Genomic DNA, 19,231 nt, shown 5'->3' with positions numbered 1-19,231 from the left:
AGCAATGGGGTTCTCCTCTGTTATTTGTTCTTCAAGTTCATTAAGGAAATGCTGCTTCTCCTCTATGGTGCATCCTATCTGTGATGCATATGGATGCAAAGCAGTATGCTGTGTATTATCAGAACTTAGTCTCATCTGGATGATCCTGTCACTCAGGCATTTGACATCTATCTGTATGTCTATATCTTTATAGAGGATAAGGCCAATTCCATTTTTGGATTGATTGTTGTTACCCCTCCAGCATAGCACGTATCCATTTCTCAGTGTTTTCTTTGCACCGCTTTTCCTCTTTGTCTCACTCAACCGCAATATCCTGAGGTTACACCTATCCATAAGGTCTACTAGTTCTTCACATTTGGTGAGAGTGAGGATACAGGATGTACCAGTTTTCAGTTGTTCATTTTTGGGAGGGTTTTGTGTGTTCTGGTATCTTCGATGAGTATCAGGCATTTTCCCGTCATTACTTCGAGCGGTACTAGAAGAACCATCATGTCTTGTGTTTACTTCATTCTCCCATCCGAGACTTTTCCACGTGCTGTATCATTTCTGCTATAAATGAATACCCCTCCACCTTTCTGTGTCCTTCTACAGTAAAAACTTATGAGCTCGTAATTTACTAGCCTTTATTCGTATGCTTCCTCTTTGTTGCAACCTAATTCACTTGATGTGAAGAAATGTGGTTTTGATTCATTTAGGTATATGTCCAAGAGCAATGTTTTATTCATTTGTACTGAACATTCTGGATGTAAGGATTAAATTGCTATTTTTTACTCTAAAAAAACATCCCTGTTACCTTTGTGATTCATAATTTAGTTTAAGTCTCTGTGATAATTTTGCTTATTTTCTCACATAAAAGTTTCTCGCCTTCGAAATTAAGATGCATCCCATGTTGGGTATGAAGGCATCAGTCCATTCTATCTATATCCGCTATAATACATTTTCCAAACGAAGTACACATCCATTTGATTTTGATATTCGTTTTTCATATCTCCTTGTTGACATATGAACTTTATATCAGGTCATGTCTGAGAGGTACCGTTACAGCTATTGTGTTTCGACATTTGTTAGCTTCTAAAAACTTTTCCAGGCTTGCTAAGCAATATTGTGCCACTTTTCTTGTGACATCATTGCCATCAGCTATGCACGCGACATACTCATTTTCATCTTTCATTTTTTCCCGCAGGTCGACATTAGTAACATTTTTCATACTTGTACCTTGTTTTACTATTCGCATTGCTAGGTAGTCTTTGTTGTTGTATTGTGAAATACTCGCCAGGTTTCCACCGTGGTTGTTTGTTAATAAAAGAACGATGTACCTTTTTGGGACTGATTTTTGGATCTGTTGTGTCTCGTTGTTGTTTCGCGTGCTCCAGCGCTGCATTGTTTACGAACTTCGTTGCCGTCACACTTCGCACTTACATGTTTATCACTATCACTTGTTTCAGTAGTAACAGCAGTCCACTTATTTGTTAGAGTTTGCCAATAACCCGTAAATGTACGCGATTTTCTTAGCGCCAACGGTTCACAACATTTTTTAGTCATTAATTTTTTGGTATTTAGTTTTGGAACAGTTTCGGTACACTGTTCCTATGTAAGTTTGGTGTTCCACAATGCGTTCCTGCACAGTTCATGTTGTTTGCCCTGTATATGATTTGCCGCATTCACACGGAATTTTGTAAACACCTGATTTAAACAGGCCCAGATCGCCGTTAACAGATCCCACCAGTGATGAAATTTTGGAAGGAGGGCGAAAGATTACTCTCACTTGACACTTTCTCAATATTCTCCCCATCTGTGAAGAAATATTCCAAATAGAGGCATTGTGGTACACCAACAGCATACTCGCCTTCTCCAACCCACCAAGTCCACAAACGCCGAACATTGTATTTCCACAGACCATTCCATGAATTACAACCAAACAAAAATTTTGTCCCATACATCAAACTTTTGGAGCTCGATTATCAATGAATCTGTGGAAATAAGATTGTCTGATAACGAGACTCTCATCGCTCGAGATAGCGGTTATCACCTAAACTCTGCTTGGAATCCTGTTAAGGAGAAACTTCGTAGTCGACGTAGTTATTTGCATAAAGATGAAAATCTACCTGATATTGATACGCCAAGCTTTCACTGTGGAGGGCGCGAGGCGCAGCGCACGAAGTTGTTATGAACGCGCATGCTGAGCAGCGCATGCGCAATGTCACCTCAGTATGGCTTTAAATAGCAGAGCTCAGCTCGTACTCGCCAGCACTACTACAGTGGTACTCACCTGAAGACGGCTAGAAGACTCTGTGGCGAAATATCGTGGCAATACGTTACTGATATCCGGTAGTTCTCCCGTGTTTTTATGGAACATATCCAGTTTTTCCTTGGAATTACCCTTTGCATATCCATAATTGCTGAGAAGAAAAATGCCATTATCACTTCTGTAACGACCGCTTCTTGCACAATGTAGGAAAAGTTCTTGTCTGTCATCTGGAAAATGTTATTTAATTAATAATAATATAGACAATGATAATATTATACATTTACAATAAGTAACTCTCAATTTTTCACTAATAAATTACAAGCATGCGGTCTGTTATATGCCTTCAAACTCTTGCACTCTCTTTAAATATCGTTGCGGTAATAACGAATCGGTAAGAAAACTCAGACAGAATGCAGTTTTTGTACGTCTCAGGGAAATATTTTATCACAATCTGCACTTCTCGCAACAAATGAAGTCAAAACCTCAATATCCTGAATGTAGTACTGCATCGATAGTAGGCTGTATTCACAGCATTGCCGCTGTGCATGACTATGGCTTGTGTAAAATCGGTTGAGAGTTCAAGCGTGAACAGACCTTTACTGGACCTAAAGGTAATTGTGTTGGAGCGCATGTGCAGGTTTACATAGGGTTACGCTGCTTTGACTGTCATGCCAGCTGACTTGACAGTGAGCTTGTAGGGTGGAAATGTTAATTTTTGCCATATTTTCTGCTAAGATGATGTACTATAATTGTAAAACTGTCTAGTTCCTCATCACAGTAAGAGGCACAACTGACTTTACACAAGTCATGGTGTTCTATCTGGGAAATTTGCACAGCTGTCAAATAGAGAACTTGATTTCCAGAATTCACATCTTGTTGCACATCAAAAGTAAAACTCTTTTACTTTGTAATGAATGTAATTATACTATTATAACATGCAACCATGGATGAATAACTAATATTGTTTGGTTTACATAGCCACAAATGGAATTACAATAAGTGTCGAAAATTGTAATACACAGGAACAGAACATAGTGCAGAAGTCAAGTATATGGTAGGATGTGTGGTATGCCCATTCATTAGCACACTTCTATGATTAACAGGTGTGTGCACAAGAATGAATCACTGTCACTCTTCACATTTCAATAGCTAAGAAAGGAAATTTCACAAATAAAAATTAATATACACAAAATGAAGTACTGTGAGCGGTTAAGTATTGGACACGATGAAAGAATTTCCCACATGTTGCCAAATGCAGATGTCACTAGAGAAGACATTGTAGCTTCAGTTCTTATTGGATTCTCAGCAACACTAGTTACAACAACACCCTTTGGATTAATGTGAATCTCATTCATTTTTAAACTATATAGTCTTCCTTCTCCAGGCCATTTGGTTGCTTCAATCTTAAGAAAATGAGAATAACTTGACTTATTTTCTGTTGAAAAGTTTATGCAAGCAATATGTTCTGTATTTGCTTTTGATGTGGTACATATGCAAAACACAAAAATGTTCAAATACTAAGAAAGAGTATAGTAGCATATTAAACACATATCTATTGGAACATTACCAGTGTTTCCTTGGATTGCTACCAACCATTCACCATCTGTGTCTGTATCTAACAGTGATATCTCTTTTATCGTCACTGGAACTATAATTGCTTGAAAGTTCTGGGACGCAACACTTGTCTGCAACCTGTAAAATATAAGTTAATTAGTAGTAACAGTGATAGATGGCAAGCTGCTCGTTACTAACATGTAACGTTTTACATTTTAGTAGTCTATATGGCTTCTCTGGCACCATATTTTAATTTCAACATGTAAATCAGAACAGTCACCTTTATAGGTGGACCAGCGATCTTTAGATATATATAGAAAAAGTTTAAAAACAAAAATAGCAGATCTCACAGCAACTGAGAAACCTAAAATCAGACATTCACGAACTGTACGTTTCGTATCAGCTTAGTATGGCGGCTTCAGAGCGTTTTCACACGTTTGTGTGTAATGCAACAGGTTGCAATTATACACAGGCAAGTTGACTGGCGCGACTTTTGTTGAAGATATCTATGTACAATTTTTCAAAGCCTTTCTTAACTTGCTATTGGGCAAAGTGTGTCTGTGGACGTTTCCTATAGCTGCGTATCTGTATAGTGTTTAGATATAAAGTTCTTTGGGTTGATTGTAAACGCAAAACAGTGCTGTTTTGAGCGTCAGCATGTGTTGTGTGTGATATAGGTTATGTTGTTGATAAAATTCTGTTTTGTGTATGCGGCGTTTCTTCAACAATTTTTGTTATTTTCTTGAGGGTTGGAAGAAAGTACCAAAATGCAAAAACATGGTCACCGGTTGAAAGGGAAAAAACACCCACAGAAAGGGAAAAAGAACGCACCTACTGTTCTTTCCAGGAAAGAAAAGAGAAAAGAACAGAGAAAGAGCCTCAAAATCAAAAAGCGTGAGTATTTTGCGAACAAAAGGCGCACCCCTGGCTTATTTGTACGAGCCCCTGAGGATGTGCGTCAAGTGGAAAAACCGAATGAGAGCAGCGCTAGTAATGAAGGGGACAGAGCCAAAAAGAGATTTCAGAAGGAGCAACAGCGAACAAAAGCGTTAAAACAAGAAATGAAGAAAAGTAGGGACAGGCAACTCTTAGAAGCCAATAAGGAAGAAGATAAAATAATAAGGAAACTGGAAAAACAACTGAAGTTGAATAAACGGAAATCCAAGAGTATTCCAAAATCGTTCTCGTCGGATGGCCTTGATTGTATCCTTTTATTTGCTACTGGCATACCTAGTGTGAAGCAATTTTCTGTGAGAGTTTTTCTTGTTATTTTGTGTGTAGTATACAACTAATCACGTCGAATTGTTCCCTCAATGTGACGCCCTAAACTACCTGTGATGTTTTTGTTCGTATGTGTAATTTGTAGCTTGTTTGGAAAATATCTTCATGAAGATCGTGTTGTTTACTAGATTTATGGCGATCCATTGGTGACGGGAGACTTTGAGATGTCTTATATTATACTACTAGTAGATTTATTCTTCTGTAGATCTGTTTTACAGCGATATTTGACATTTCATGGTATTATAATTTAACGGCAACAAAAATAAACTATTTCACATATAGAGTCATTTATATACTTGCAATTTCAGTACGACTTGAATTGTACAGATAGTTGATCATTCCCTTAAAGTAGGAATAATCCTATAGTTTGCATGAAACAGTTTATGGAATACATGGAAAACTCAAATCAGGATGCGTGGATGCAGTTTGGAGCCTCCAGAATACAAGGTCATTATGTTTAAAATAGTTCTACCTCATTAAGTTTATACCTAATGTACAATACAGTTTTGCAAATAAGCTGTTCAGTAGTACTGTACTGTTCATTTGTTTCTCGCCATATACACATTGTTTCATAACACTACACACACTATCAGCTGCTGTCAGGACCATTTTGAGTACTGCAGCTTCCCATTTGCTGACCTGAACAAGTCCAGTCAGCATCCCCCTATAATGACAGATGTTGAGCCCAGGAGGAGGAGAATATGTTAATTCTTTCTTGGTAAGCATAAGTTCAGTTTAGATCTTCTTCCATGTTCAGGAAGTGCTGTTTGTGCAATAATTATCAATGTTACATTTAATGTGTACAGCTGATAGGTAACAGTACTCACACAGGGCAGTTAAAATGTGCAGTGCTTTGTACAGGTCTATAGAATGAGCTTGACTGGTGTCTATGGTTATTACTCTGATTGTAGCCCTTTTCTGCAGTTTGAAATCTGCATTATATTTTTTGCATTTGTTCCCCAGGGCAGAATGTCATAGCTAAGAACTGAGTGTACATATGAATGGTATTAACTAAAAGACACTGCCGGCATGGTGGTGATATCCAGTTTTCAAGTATCGTTGCATGATCACGCCAGTTACAGTGAGAATAAAAATTCGTTACTAGAAATTTTTTATGTGTTACCCAGTTTATAGAGATGTCGTCTACATTTAATTTAACAGCATCATTTTTCCTCTTCATATTGCAATACATGCTACTAGATTTCTTTATGTTATCTTTATTGCTTACTGACAAATTGTAAACTTTCTTGAGGGTTTCATTTATATTCTCTGAGAAGAGTTGTCTTGTTTTCTGCTGTCATCAGCGAAGTTACTTTTTTCCCACCAAGATTAACAATACAGGGAAAATCACTTCAAGAACAATATTGGTCGTAATATGTGCACCAAAGGACTCCTGTATTAATGTATTTTGGTTCTGATAAGTGTTTAGACTTATGTAAGGTATGTGTAATCTCTACTCTGTGTATCCTGTCTGCTGGGTCTGATCGGAACTTGTCATTAGCAACCCCTCCGTATTTCTTATCTTCTTGTTTATTTAGTAGCATCTGATGGTAAACAGTATAAAATGCCTTAGAAAGATCTAAACATATGCCTGTAACATGTTCATCTTCATTAAGAACATCAAATGCCACTTTTGTGAATTCTATTTCTGTAGTAGATCTGCATAGCTTAGTAGTATTGGTGGCAGTGCTGTAAGTTGCTATGTTGATGACCTTTTTGGTAGTAGAAAAAGGAAGTGAAGGAAAGATAGTCGGAGCTATGTTAATGGAGGAAAGGACTGAAAAGGAAGGTACCTGGTGAAATTTTGCACAGAGCACAATTTAATCATTGCTAATACTTGATTGAAGAGTAGTGTAAGAAGATTGGGAAATACAGAAGCATCCGATTCCACCCGTCTGCTTTGACCCATGACGTCACAAATATGACGGAAACGACCACACACTATGACTCCAATATGGCGCTTACGACGTCATTACGCAAAAATGACCACAAACACGAAAATACGTTGAAAAATCAACACACACACACACACACGTTCCACAAAAAACCTAATGAAACTAATGGGAGAAGCATGGGAAATTGGGGGTTTTTGGGTGGGGACACAGTAAACAAAAACAAATTTGCACACACCACCATACCAAACCACACAAAACGACGGAAAAAACCGACAACAAAATACTCCCCAAATTCCACTAATCACAATATCCTCTGTAATCAGACACTTCCCTTGACCTATATAGCTCAACAGAAACTCCCAATACCAAAACACCCACAGCCACAACCACACATTGGAATCAAACAACAGAAACTACCGATACCAAATCATAAAACCCAAAACTATAGCCACGTCGAGAATCATCACTATCTCAAAAAACAACAAACCAACAAAATTGGAATCGAACGCTTCCCTTGACCTGTTACCCTTACGACATCTCCACATATAGCCGTCCCCGGCCCAAGATGCCGGAACTTTAGTAAGCCTCATTTCTTCACGACACACTGAACACTCCACGACTTCATCCAAAAATCCTAATAGTTGAAGAAATTTTATTAGAGACAACGCACTGTGCCCATTATCGTTGACAACTGAAAACTGTTGACGTTGTCAGTCATATCCATAAGTACCAAAGACATAAAAAAAGCAATTTACCAAAATTCACACACGACGAACAGAAAAAACTACATTAACTTCGACTCAACAAAACCATAATTGTTAACTCACTGAAAAATATTCCGCTGAAAGCACAGTCACCACCGATACCATACACGTGCAGTGCTACCACACAAATGAACCCCATACGCCACGTAACACACTACCCATAGACACACAACAATACGCCAGCTAGCTGGGGTGGCTGAGCGGTTCTAGGTGCTACAGTCTGGAACCGCTACGGTCGCAGGTTCGAATCCTGCCTCGTGCATGGATGTGTGTGCTGTCCTTAGGTTAGTTAGGTTTAAGTAGTTCTAAGTTCTAGGGGACTGATGACCTCAGAAGTTAAGTCCCATAGTGCTCAGAGCCATTTGAACCATTATAAACATGCCACACAAGCAAAATAAACCAAAAACATCACCTAACACACACCACCAGAGAACACCACCGATCACATCAAAACGACACCTACAAACACGCAAATCTCACAAACTAAATTCCGCGCCGTCGTGGCGTCACCCACCACAACAGCCTTACGTCACCCGTCAAAGCCGACGGTTGGGATCGGACACTTTGGTCGACCCGAAGATTGTATACATGGGAGAGACCTGGAATCAAATTAAGGTCCAGATTGATTACATAATTGTTAGATAGTTTGAAACCAGATTTTAAACTATAAGACATTTCCAGAGGTAGATGTGGACTCTGACCATAATTTATTGGTGATGAAATGCAAATAAAAACTGCAGAAATTGTAAGAAATAAAGGAATTGGGAGCTGGATTTCTTTTTCTTTCTTTTTTAAAGAGGTGATTGAGACATTCAGAGGGATCACACATTACCACAGTTGCCGGCTGCGTACACCAGAAAGTAATTGATAGCTAAAATGAAGAAGAAGGCTCCAAGGATATACCCTTGTGGTACACCTGCACTGTAGGAGTTTACATTTTTGACTGAGGCAAATTGTTTTCTGCTACTTAAATAAGAACTTATCACAGCTAAAGTGATCCCTCTCACCCCATAAAACTCAGTTTCCTGAGTAGTACTTCAATGCAATCAAAAACTTTGCTTAGGTCACATAATACCAGTGATACCATGTCATTGTTTTCAAAAGCTGTTAAGGTTTGGTCAGTGATTTCCAAGATGGCCCCTGTAGTGTTTCTCCCCTTGCAAAAACCAGACATTTTTACATAGGATATTGTATTTTTCAAGGAAGCTGCTTATTTGTGTGTGTATCAGTGCCTCAAATATATTTGAGAGTGTTGGAACACTGGTGACTGGTTTGTAGCTATGGGGAAGATTCCCCCCCCCCCCCCCCCCCGCCCCTTTTTTTTAAAAAAAGAAAGAAAAACACAATTGGGATAACATTTGATACCTTAAGTGCATCCAGAAAAACTCCAAATTCCACACATTTATTAAAAATAAAAGCTAATGGTTTTGGCGATTGAGTGTATTGTCTTTCTAATGATGTTATTTGATAACCAACAACAGTCCATACTTTTAGAACCTGAAAATTTGAATACAGCTTTTATAATAGGCCTATAAGCAGGTGCGACAGCCCTCCATTGAAATACCAGGTTAACAGGCAGTGGTGTTCCAACAAGGTCCATTGCAGGTGAATTTGTTGCTTTAATACTGTTACTTATTCCTTTAACTGAATTTAAAAAGCACTGATTTAATTCTTCGGGTTCAAGCAGACATGTTTCTGTGCATTTTGGTGTGTTCCCTTATTTTATTATCTACCATGCTGCCTTGGTTTTCCACTGCTCAACTTTTTGCTCGAAGTAGTTTAGCTTTGTAGAATTGTTTGGATTTCAGATATGACCTATGGATGTTCATGCTCTATTCTGCTCCTTGTGTAGAAGCTTGCTTATGCATCTGGTACAGCATATGCATGTTTCCTGTGATTTCTGATAGCTCTTCTGTAAACCAGTCCAGTATTTTCTTTTTCATTTCACTTGGATATCTAATTTTTTTTTCTGCTGACTAAGAATATCATAAATCTGTGTACTTTTTAAAGAAGTTATCAAAGATAATTTCAGCTTCCCTTTTCTCAGATTGACAATTATATATAAATTCCTAATTTGCACTTCCTAATCTATCAATAAACATATGTTTGCCCTTTTACTATTACTACTCGAGGTTCTTCAATTTTAACTGGTTGCCTCTTGTAGAGTGTAAGGAGTGGTGGCTCATGATCTGCAAGTCCACTTCCTCCAAGTCTGACTTTAAAATCTTCTCTACGGAAATTCACAACAATATTGTCTATGTAGGCATACTTGTATGTGGTTCTGTTATTTGTACAGTAGAGGTCTAATGAGCTTAGCATATTCAAGAATGTCTTAGTGACTTGCCTCTGTGTGTTTGCCGTTTCTGTGCTGAAATCACCACAGATAGCAATTCTTGTCTTACTCTTCAATATCTTTTTCACTATCAATTCAAATTGTGTAATAAACACATTTACATCACCATCTGGCGACCTAAATAGAATACCTACCACTATATTGTCATTCATTAATTTTAAACAGCTAAACTCCCCATCTAGTTGTGTGGAGTTTTTAGAGACATCATTCTGGAAAATTCTATTCCTTCTTTGACAAAAATTCCAGCCCCACCATTCTTTCTCTGTTTTCTACATATCATGTTTCCCACAACATACACTTGGGGTATATTTACTTGTTCTTGGGTTAACCAGTGCTCAGATACACATATAATATCTACATGCTCAGTGTTATATAAATGTTCTAATTCTGAAATCTTATTTCTAATACAACGTATGCTAACTTGTAGAAAAGTAAGTAGTTTATCTCTGTCTGTATTCCTCTGAGAGCAATTTGACTCTGTATTTTAAGTTGTAAGTTCAGTTAATGTCTTTAATCTTGGTGCACTGTGATCATCTATAGTATGATAGTCACATACCTGTTCATCCATTTGCTGACTCACTTTGTTAACAACCAGCCGAGGTGGCACAGTGGCTAGCATACTGGGCTTGCATTCAATAGGATGCCGGCTCAATCCTGCATCCGGTCATCCTGATTTAGGTTTTCCGTGATTTCCCTAAATCGCTCCAGGCAAATGCCGGGATGGTTCCTTTGAAAGGGCACGACTGACTTCCTTCCCTGTCCTGCCTTAATCCGATGAGACCGATGACCTCGCTGTCTGGTCTCCTCCCCCAAACAACCCAACCTCTCACTTTGTTATCTGCTTCCTTCTGTGAAACCACCGCTGATCCCACTAAAAGTCCTGGTCTCTTGGTAGTGGTTTCTTTCTTCGGATTGAATGCCGTATTCGTATTCCACCTGTTGGTATTCTCACTCCTTGAGCTCGAGTTGCTATTCTTCTTTCTTCAAGTAGGTCTGTCTTCTTATATGGTTTCTACTTTCCTGTCACATTATTTACTGCTCCTCCTAACTTTTGCACTGATCTCTTGGGTATGTTTATTTCTTGAATAATTATACTTTCCACGGACACACTATTCACTTTTGTGGAATCTGTTGTTATTTGTGTAGGAGTTGTGTCAGTAACCATTCTCACCGATTATTTATCTGAGACTACAGCATCCCTCCATTTAAGTTCTGTTGCTGTTTTGTACATGTCCCTGTTTGTTTCCACTGATTCATGAATCCTTGTGGCCTTTAGTTCTTTATCAGTTGCATTTAGGTGCTGTCTATGTGCTGCAGATAGCTCTTTGTTACTACAAACAAGTGTTGTGGAAGCCCTTCACTGTTTTTTTGAGTGTTTTGTTTGTGGATTGAATTTTTTGGTTTACACAAGACGATTCAGGCAGGTCATGCCTGTGTGATACTCCAACTACAATCACATTTGTATTTTTTAATGCTGACAAGGCTTTTTGTAGTGAACAAATTGCCAAGTTGGCTTCATTCTTTGCTACATCATCAGCTCCTGCCCGAATAACTGCAAAATCTTCATTTGTCAGCTTATGCAGGTCATTGCATTTTTGTAATATTACACTAGAGGAGGCACCTGGTATCACCTTCCTGTAGATGTCATATTTACTTGAAGCAAAATTTAAAATAATTCTTCCACAGTCTCTGACATGGCTATCAGAGGCAATGAATATTGTGGGTCTCCTACTGTTATAACGTCAAGTTGAACACATATTTCAGAACGACACAACACATATAAGTCACTGAGCAAGTTGACAAAGCAAGACATGTGAACAAGGTAACATTCGAATGAACACTGAGTCCAAGTCTAGCGGCCGCTGGCTGGCTGGCCGCTTAGGTGGCGCAGCTGCTGCATGGCTGGCAGACAGCGCCACATGTAGAGGACGCGCGTAGTTGCGCGGCGGCACTTTGAATGATCGACGAGTCACAACACTTTTCCCCCCTTTGAAATTGTTGCACTGGTCTTGATGGAGGCGGTCTGTATATTACTAACATCCATAGGCGTTGTTTGACTGGATGTAAAGTCTCGAGGAGGAGGCTTCCCGTATGGACGAAAGTGTCCCAGATGATAACGGGTCAAGATGACAGGAGATGTAGGGGTCGAATCTGCTAGGGCTCGGTGCAGCAATCTGCCCATTGCGGCAAGTCCAGTTGATATAACAGGAGACATGGGCGATGGGTCGGTGTCCGTAGGAGAAGGAGGCAAGTAGATTGGCTCTGACAGATGGTGGTCATCCGGTTCCTGCGTGGGCACGTCTCCTGGCGGCGTCCGTTCTTGTACTGGCACCGAGATGACGGTGAGAGGGCTGCGTTGTGAGTAATGAGAGATGCCAAGATCCCGAGCGTCAGGTAGAGCTGAAGGTGGTGTAGCGGCATTCAGAACAGGCGTTGCTGGCACACGAGGCAGAAGCTGGTCCGAATGACACACTGCAACACCCGTGTCCGTCTGGATTTCATACAGGCATCGGCCACGGTGTCTTAAGATGCGGCTGAGACTCCAATTTGGCCGCCTGCCATATCCCCGTACACAGACATGGTCGTCGGCAGTGAACCGGCCAAGCGAAGGCACCCGCGGCCGTGAGGTGGAAGGCTGCAGAAGATGAAGTAGCGTGCGGGGCTGTCGGCCATGTAAGAGCTCAGCCGGGCTGTGGTCGCCCATGGGGGTGAAACGGTAAGAAGCCAGAAACTGGAGAAGCGCATCATCAGCAGCAGAAGAAGTCAGGAGTTTCCGCATCTGAGCCTTAAATGTGCTTGATTGTGGATGGAACGGATGGGCTGTGACATGCATAATGCCATGACAAACATAAAAATTCAGAAGAGGCAAATTGCGGACCATTATCAGTAACAAGAGTAGAGGGAAGGCCTTCCAAAGAAAAAATGCGGGCGAGAGCACTTGTGGTTGCCACAGTGGTAGGCGACGTGCAATGGACAATGAAAGGAAAGTTAGAGTAGGCATCAATTATGAGGACCCAATAAGTACCTATAAAAGGTCCCGCGAAGTCAGCATGAATGCACTCTCAGGGCATCTCAGGCGAAGGCCACGGTGACAAAGAGGACTTCGGGGCGGCGGCCTGTGACGCACAAGGGCCGCAGGCAGCGACCATGTGTGCTATTTCAGAGTCGATGCCAGGCCAGTACACATGATGGCGTGCCAGAGATTTTGTGCGAGAGACACCCCAGTGCAAGACTGAAGCATGCAAAAATGCAGGTACCACCACACGCGGCGAAGCATTGTCGATGGAAAGGAGGATAACACCATCCCTCGCTGTGAGGCGGTAGCGCAAAGTGTAGTAGTTCCGCAACGGGTCAGAAGTCTTAGCGGATGGACATTCTGGCCAACCCTCTGAATACAGCGTAAAGCCCTGGAGAGGGTTGGTTCAGAACCCGTAGCAGCCGCCAGCCGGTCCCCGGTGATGGGGAATCCATCCACAACCCGCTGCTCGGCAACATCCAGGTGGAAACACAAAAGTTCGTCCCTATCGAATGCCAGATCTGGACCCATGGGAAGGTGAGACAGTGCATCAGCATTTGTATGTTGAGCCGTTGGCCGGAAATGAATCTCATAATTGAAACGAGACAAGTAAAGAGCCAAATGCTGGAGGCGATGTGCAGCCTTGTCGGGAAGTGACGATGATGGATGAAACAAGGAAACAAGTGGTTTGTGATCCGTAACAAGATAAAATTTGGATCCATAGAGAAAAACACCAAATTTATGAAGAGCATAAATAATGGCCAAAGCTTCTTTTTCAATTTGAGAATACCTTCGTTGGGCATCCGTGAGTGTTTTGGAGACATAAGCAATGGGTTGTTCAGAGCCGTCAGAAAAACGGTGCACAAGGACTGCACCGACCCCGTATTGAGAGGCGTCTGTGGCAAGAAAAGATGTTGGCCAGGTCAATAAGTCGCCAGGCACGGGGCCTGTTTCAGCAGAGCCTTCAATTTCTGGAAAGCCGCATTGAATGACGTGGACCAGTGAAAAGGCACGTTTTTATGCAACAGGCGATGCAATGGCTGAGTCACTGACGCAGCAGACGGTAAAAACTTGTGATAGTACGCTATTTTCCCCAAGAAGGCCTGCAGTTCCTTAACAGATGTTGGGCGAGGAAGGGCATCGATCGCAGCGACAGTTCACTGAAGCGAATGAATACCATCCTGAGAGAGTTGAAACCCCAAGTACATGATAGATGCCTGAAAAAAATTGTGATTTCTGAAGATTACACTTAAGACCGGCAGTCTGTAAGACATGAAAAAGTGTGCGGAGATTTTGAAGATGTTCTTCAGTGGTGGAGCCAGTGACAACAATGTCGTCCTTGTAATTGATACACCCAGGGACAGGGAGCAATAATTGTTCCAAGAATTGCTGAAAGAGAGCAGGGGCACTGGCAAGCCCGAATGGCAATCGTTGGTATTGATAGAGGCCGAAAGGCGTGTTAAGGACCAGAAACTGCCGGGAAGCAGCGTCAAGAGGAAGTTTATGATAAGCTTCTGACAGGTCAATTTTAGAAAAATATTGGCCTCCCGCAAGTTTAGTGAACAATTCTTCAGGTCGGGGCATAGGGTAAGTGTCGATGAAGCATTGAGCGTTTACAGTGGCTTTAAAATCGCCACAGAGACGAATATCACCATTGGGCTTAGCAACGACAACGACAGGAGAGGACCACTCACTGGAAGTGACAGGAAGCAAGACCACTGAAGCAGCGAGGCGATCCAGCTCCCTTTTTACCCGATCACGAAGGGCCACAGGAATGGGCTGAGCCCGAAAAAACTTAGGCCGAGCAGTGGGTTTGAGCGTGATATGAGCTTCAAAGTCGTTTGCATGGCCTAACCCAGGAGAAAGAAGGGACGAAAAGGTCATCGACAAGGAATCCAATTGAGCATAAGGAATAGCATCAGAGACAGTATTGACAGTCATCTATGGAGAACCCAAAAACGCGAAAGGCATCGAAACCAAAAAGATTTTCTGCGTTGCTCTGGTTGACCACAAATATGGGAACAGTGCGAACGACGGATTTGTAAGATACCTTTGCCTTAAATTGTCCCAAGAGAGAAATCTTCTGTTTATTGTACGTCCGCAATTGCCAAGTGACAGGTGATAGGAGTGGAGAACCCAACTGAAGATACGTCTGAGAATTAATTATAGTGGCAGCAGAATCGGTATCCACGTGCATGCTAACATTCCGACCAAGGATTTGGACAGTGAGGAATAACTTCCCTGAAAGGGAAGAAGTGCAATTGACAGACAACACAGAATCAGAATCAGCATCATGTTCATGAACATCATGTATGCGGTCGGATTTGCAAACGGAAGACACATGACCTTTCTTTTTGCAATTGTGACACACAGCCCAACGTTGGGGACAATCCTGGCGTGAATGTTTTGTAAAACACCGCGGACATGAAGGAAGTTGCTGGGAGTTTCGCTGCAGTTTCTTAGAGGGTTGTTTACGGTTAGGCCGGGGCTGTGCGTTGGAGCGTACTGTGGCCACGTCGGCCGGCGGGGACGCATCGCATGCGTCGTCAACCGCTCACAGTGGTTGTATTTCCCCGACGTCAGCCCATGCCTCTATTTGCGCCCCAGCGGCGCGAGAAATTTCAAAATACTAGCGTCGGATTTGCCAATTGAAGGGCACGTTGCCAAACTTCTTTGTTGGGCGCTGACTGGATAATAGCATCCCGTACCATGGAATCGGCATAGGATTCTTTGTGAATGTCAGTAGCAAATCGACACTTTCGACTGAGGCCGTGAAGTTCAGCAGCCCAAGCGCGATAGGATTGATGCGGTTGTTTTTGACAACGATAAAAGGCAACACGAGAGGCTACCACATGTGTTTGCTTTTGAAAATAGACAGACAGAAGTGAGCACATTTCAGCAAAGGACGAAGACGCAGGATCTGTCAAAGGAGCCAATTGCGACAACAACCGATACATTTGAGGTGAAATCCAGGAAAGGAACAGAGACTTACATGTTTGTTCGTCCACGACCTGAAATGCCAAGAAGTGCTGTGGAAGACGTTTTTCGTAATCAGACCAGTCTTCCGCCAGAGAGGCTGACTACCATGGAGAGGACCTGGGTTTGATTCCTGGTATTCCCAGGGATTGCACCTTGGTGGGAGGACTGGAGAGGAATCCACTCAACCTCGGGATGCCAGTTGTGGGGCTACTTAACCATATAGTAGCAGCTTCATGTCATGAAAACTTAAAAGCTGGGAGAGCGGTGTGCTTACTCCAAGCCCCTTCATACATCATCAGATGACGCCATTGGTGGAGGGTGACATGGTGGATGATCAGTACAAGTGGGCCCACTGGGGCATATGGGCATAATTTACATGTACATTTCTTTTGCTACAACTAGATAGCTGTATTCACAGATGGGTCTAAACAGGGGGGTCTCCATTGTCTGCTCTATTGGTTTCCTTGATGGTGTCCTCAAGTTCCAGTTGCCTCAAGAATTCGCTGTGTTTGTTGCAGAATTGTATGTGATCTTGATGCCACTAGTGAAGTTAACATGTATTGCGAATGCTAAATACCATACCTGTCTTGACTCCCTGAATCCCTTTAACTCTTTACATCAATTGTACCTAGCAGATAAAGTACTTCAGAACACTCAGGACTTTCCTATCCACGTACAAAGGCTGAGGAAAGAGGTGACTTTCTGCTGGGTACCAGATTGTACGGCTGTTAATGGAAATGAAATGGCAGATGTAGCAGCCAAGGAGGTGTATTGCGGTACTCATATGGTTCAGTGTGTCATCGTCTTACATGCTATCACCTCACTGTTGAGGTACAGAGTCACGTGTATTTGAAAAAAGGAATGGCTGGCAGTGACACACAATAATCTGTGCCCAGTAAAGTCAATATCTCAGCCATGGCGTATGTGTTTCCAGCCTTGCGGATGGGATGAGATACTTCTCTTTCATCTTCATGTATGAGGGGGTACCCAAAAAAAAGGGAATTATTTTTGAAAAGGTATATATTTTCGAATTGTTTATAAAGCAACCTTATCTCCTTCAAAATACTCTCTGTTACAACTAATACATTTGTACCACTGGTGCTTCCAGTGTTTGAAACATTTCTTGTAATCAACTTAAGAAATGACACAGCTTCTCCCGCATTTTTTTCTTGACTTTGTCAGTGTTGTCAAATCAATGTCTTTTCATGCTCCTCTTCATGTGTGGAAATAAGAAAAAGTAACATGAAGCTAGGTCAGGTGTGGAAGATGTGTGGGGCAGCAGAACCACACCATTTTTAGACAAAAATTGACAAAGATGGCTGCGTGTGTGTATGTGAGTTGTCATGGTTGAAGAACAAGTCTCCTGTCTTCCACAAATTGAGTCTTTTTTGACAAACACTGTTGCGTAATCTTCTTAAAACCTCCAAATAAAAAATTTGTTTGCTGGGCTGACCTGGTGGAACAAACTCTAAATGAACTCTGCCCTTGGCATCAAAAAAGCAAATCAGCATTGTTTTGATGTTTGATTTGACTTGACAACATATTTTTTGGACAGGGTAACAGTGACCTATTCCATTGGCTTGACTGTTGCTTTGTTTCTGTGTCGTAACCATGGCACCATGATTCATCACCAATCATGACCTTTGACAGAAAATCTGGATCAGATTCACGCTATTGTTTCAAAGTATGACATGTTTCAACTTGATGTTCCTTTTGGTTCTCAGTCAGAACCTGAGGAACAAACTTGGCAGCAACCTTTTTCATTCCCAAATCTTCTGTTAAAATTCGCTGATCCGAGCTCCAAGATAACCCACTCATCTCTGACATTTGATCAGTTGTCTGTCGATGATCTGTGAGCACAAGCTCTTGAATTTTTTCAATATTTTCGTCAATTCGGGTAGTTGATGTATGTCATCAATTGACATCTTGCCCCAAGTAGAGAACAAAATTTCACAGCTGCATGTTGTTCACTTAAACTTGCCATCATAAAGCATGAAACAAGAACAAAACAGCATTAGCAAAAACAATCACTGCAGATGACAACACAGGTGACACTGAACTGTGAATAGGTTGCACCATACCTGCCAAGCGGCAGAAATGTGTACTACACGAGCTCTGCACATGGCAGTGTCATTCCAGTTTTTTTGGGTACCCTCCTCATAGTACACAGTAGGACTCAGTCATATGATGCAAGGCTTCTTGCTGTAGTAAGAGAACCCTCCATTGTGTGCTGTATGAATCCCAGTGTGTCGCAGTTTAGTCAAATTTGTTTTATATTCAGTTGAGAGGGCAGCAGTTAATTTACTGGCAGATTCACCATCTATTTTTATTGGCAGTCTAATAAATGTGGTATTTTAAGCTTTTTTTTATTTTTAAATGTCTGACTTGTCCTGTAAAAATTTTTGGGAGAAGTTTGTCAAGGTGGCTATCTCATGCAGTTTTTTTTTTTTTTTTTTGAGATAGTGTTCTTGTTTGGGTGTCCATAAGTGAAGTTGGAAGAGAGCGTAAATGTCGAAGACTGACACTTACTTATTCTGTCAAATTTTAGAAATTTTAATCCATTTGAGCCTACTAATTATTGTAAGGATGGTGACAATCTCACCATTAAATGCCCGTAAACCACAAACACACGTGAATTGTTTATCTAAGAATGGAAAAGTTAGCACACCGGAGTCACATTTGGGAGGAAAATGGTTCAAACCTGTGTCCAGCCATCCTGATTTAGATTTTTCATGGTATCCCTAAATCACTCTAGACAAATGCTGGGGTGTTTACTTTGAAAGGGCATGGCTGATTTCCTTCCCCATTTTTCCCTAATTCAATGGGACTGATGACCTCACTGTTTGGTTCCCTCCCCCAAACAAACAAAGAATGGAAAAACTGCTAGAAGGCAACCTTGGAGAAATGGGTTCTGGAGAAATACAGGAACACATTAGGCAATACTAACCCAATAACTTATGTTAGAAGATAGGTTAAAGCTATATTTATAGCATTTGTAGGTTAAAAGAAAGCTAATATTAACATTAAAAAACACAATGTTTGGCATTGGAATAAATTTTAAGTGAAGTTTTTGACAATGTTGGTCTGAATACACTCTTTGAAATTCTGAAAGTAGTGGGGATAAAATACTTGGAGTGAAAA

General features: G+C 41.2%; 1 protein-coding gene across 3 annotated transcripts in view; it reads left to right on the top strand.

The window, feature by feature from the left end:
* Positions 1–4,409: 4,409 nt before the first annotated feature.
* The window catches only part of LOC126458064 (nucleolar MIF4G domain-containing protein 1-like), a 127,854-nt gene continuing 113,032 nt past the window's right edge, over positions 4,410–19,231 (top strand). For 2 of the 3 annotated variants that reach the window (XM_050094864.1, XM_050094863.1), the window contains exon 1: positions 4,410–5,005. In XM_050094864.1, coding sequence (XP_049950821.1) covers positions 4,570–5,005 — 436 coding nt within the window. In that variant the 5' untranslated portion in view covers positions 4,410–4,569. The remainder of the gene's footprint in view (positions 5,006–19,231) is intronic. The other variant, XM_050094865.1, reaches the window with a different exon arrangement.

This window comes from Schistocerca serialis, chromosome 2 (assembly GCF_023864345.2).
Source record: "Schistocerca serialis cubense isolate TAMUIC-IGC-003099 chromosome 2, iqSchSeri2.2, whole genome shotgun sequence".
NCBI lineage: Eukaryota > Metazoa > Arthropoda > Insecta > Orthoptera > Acrididae > Schistocerca > Schistocerca serialis.
This window is presented reverse-complemented; position numbering and strand designations above follow the sequence as displayed.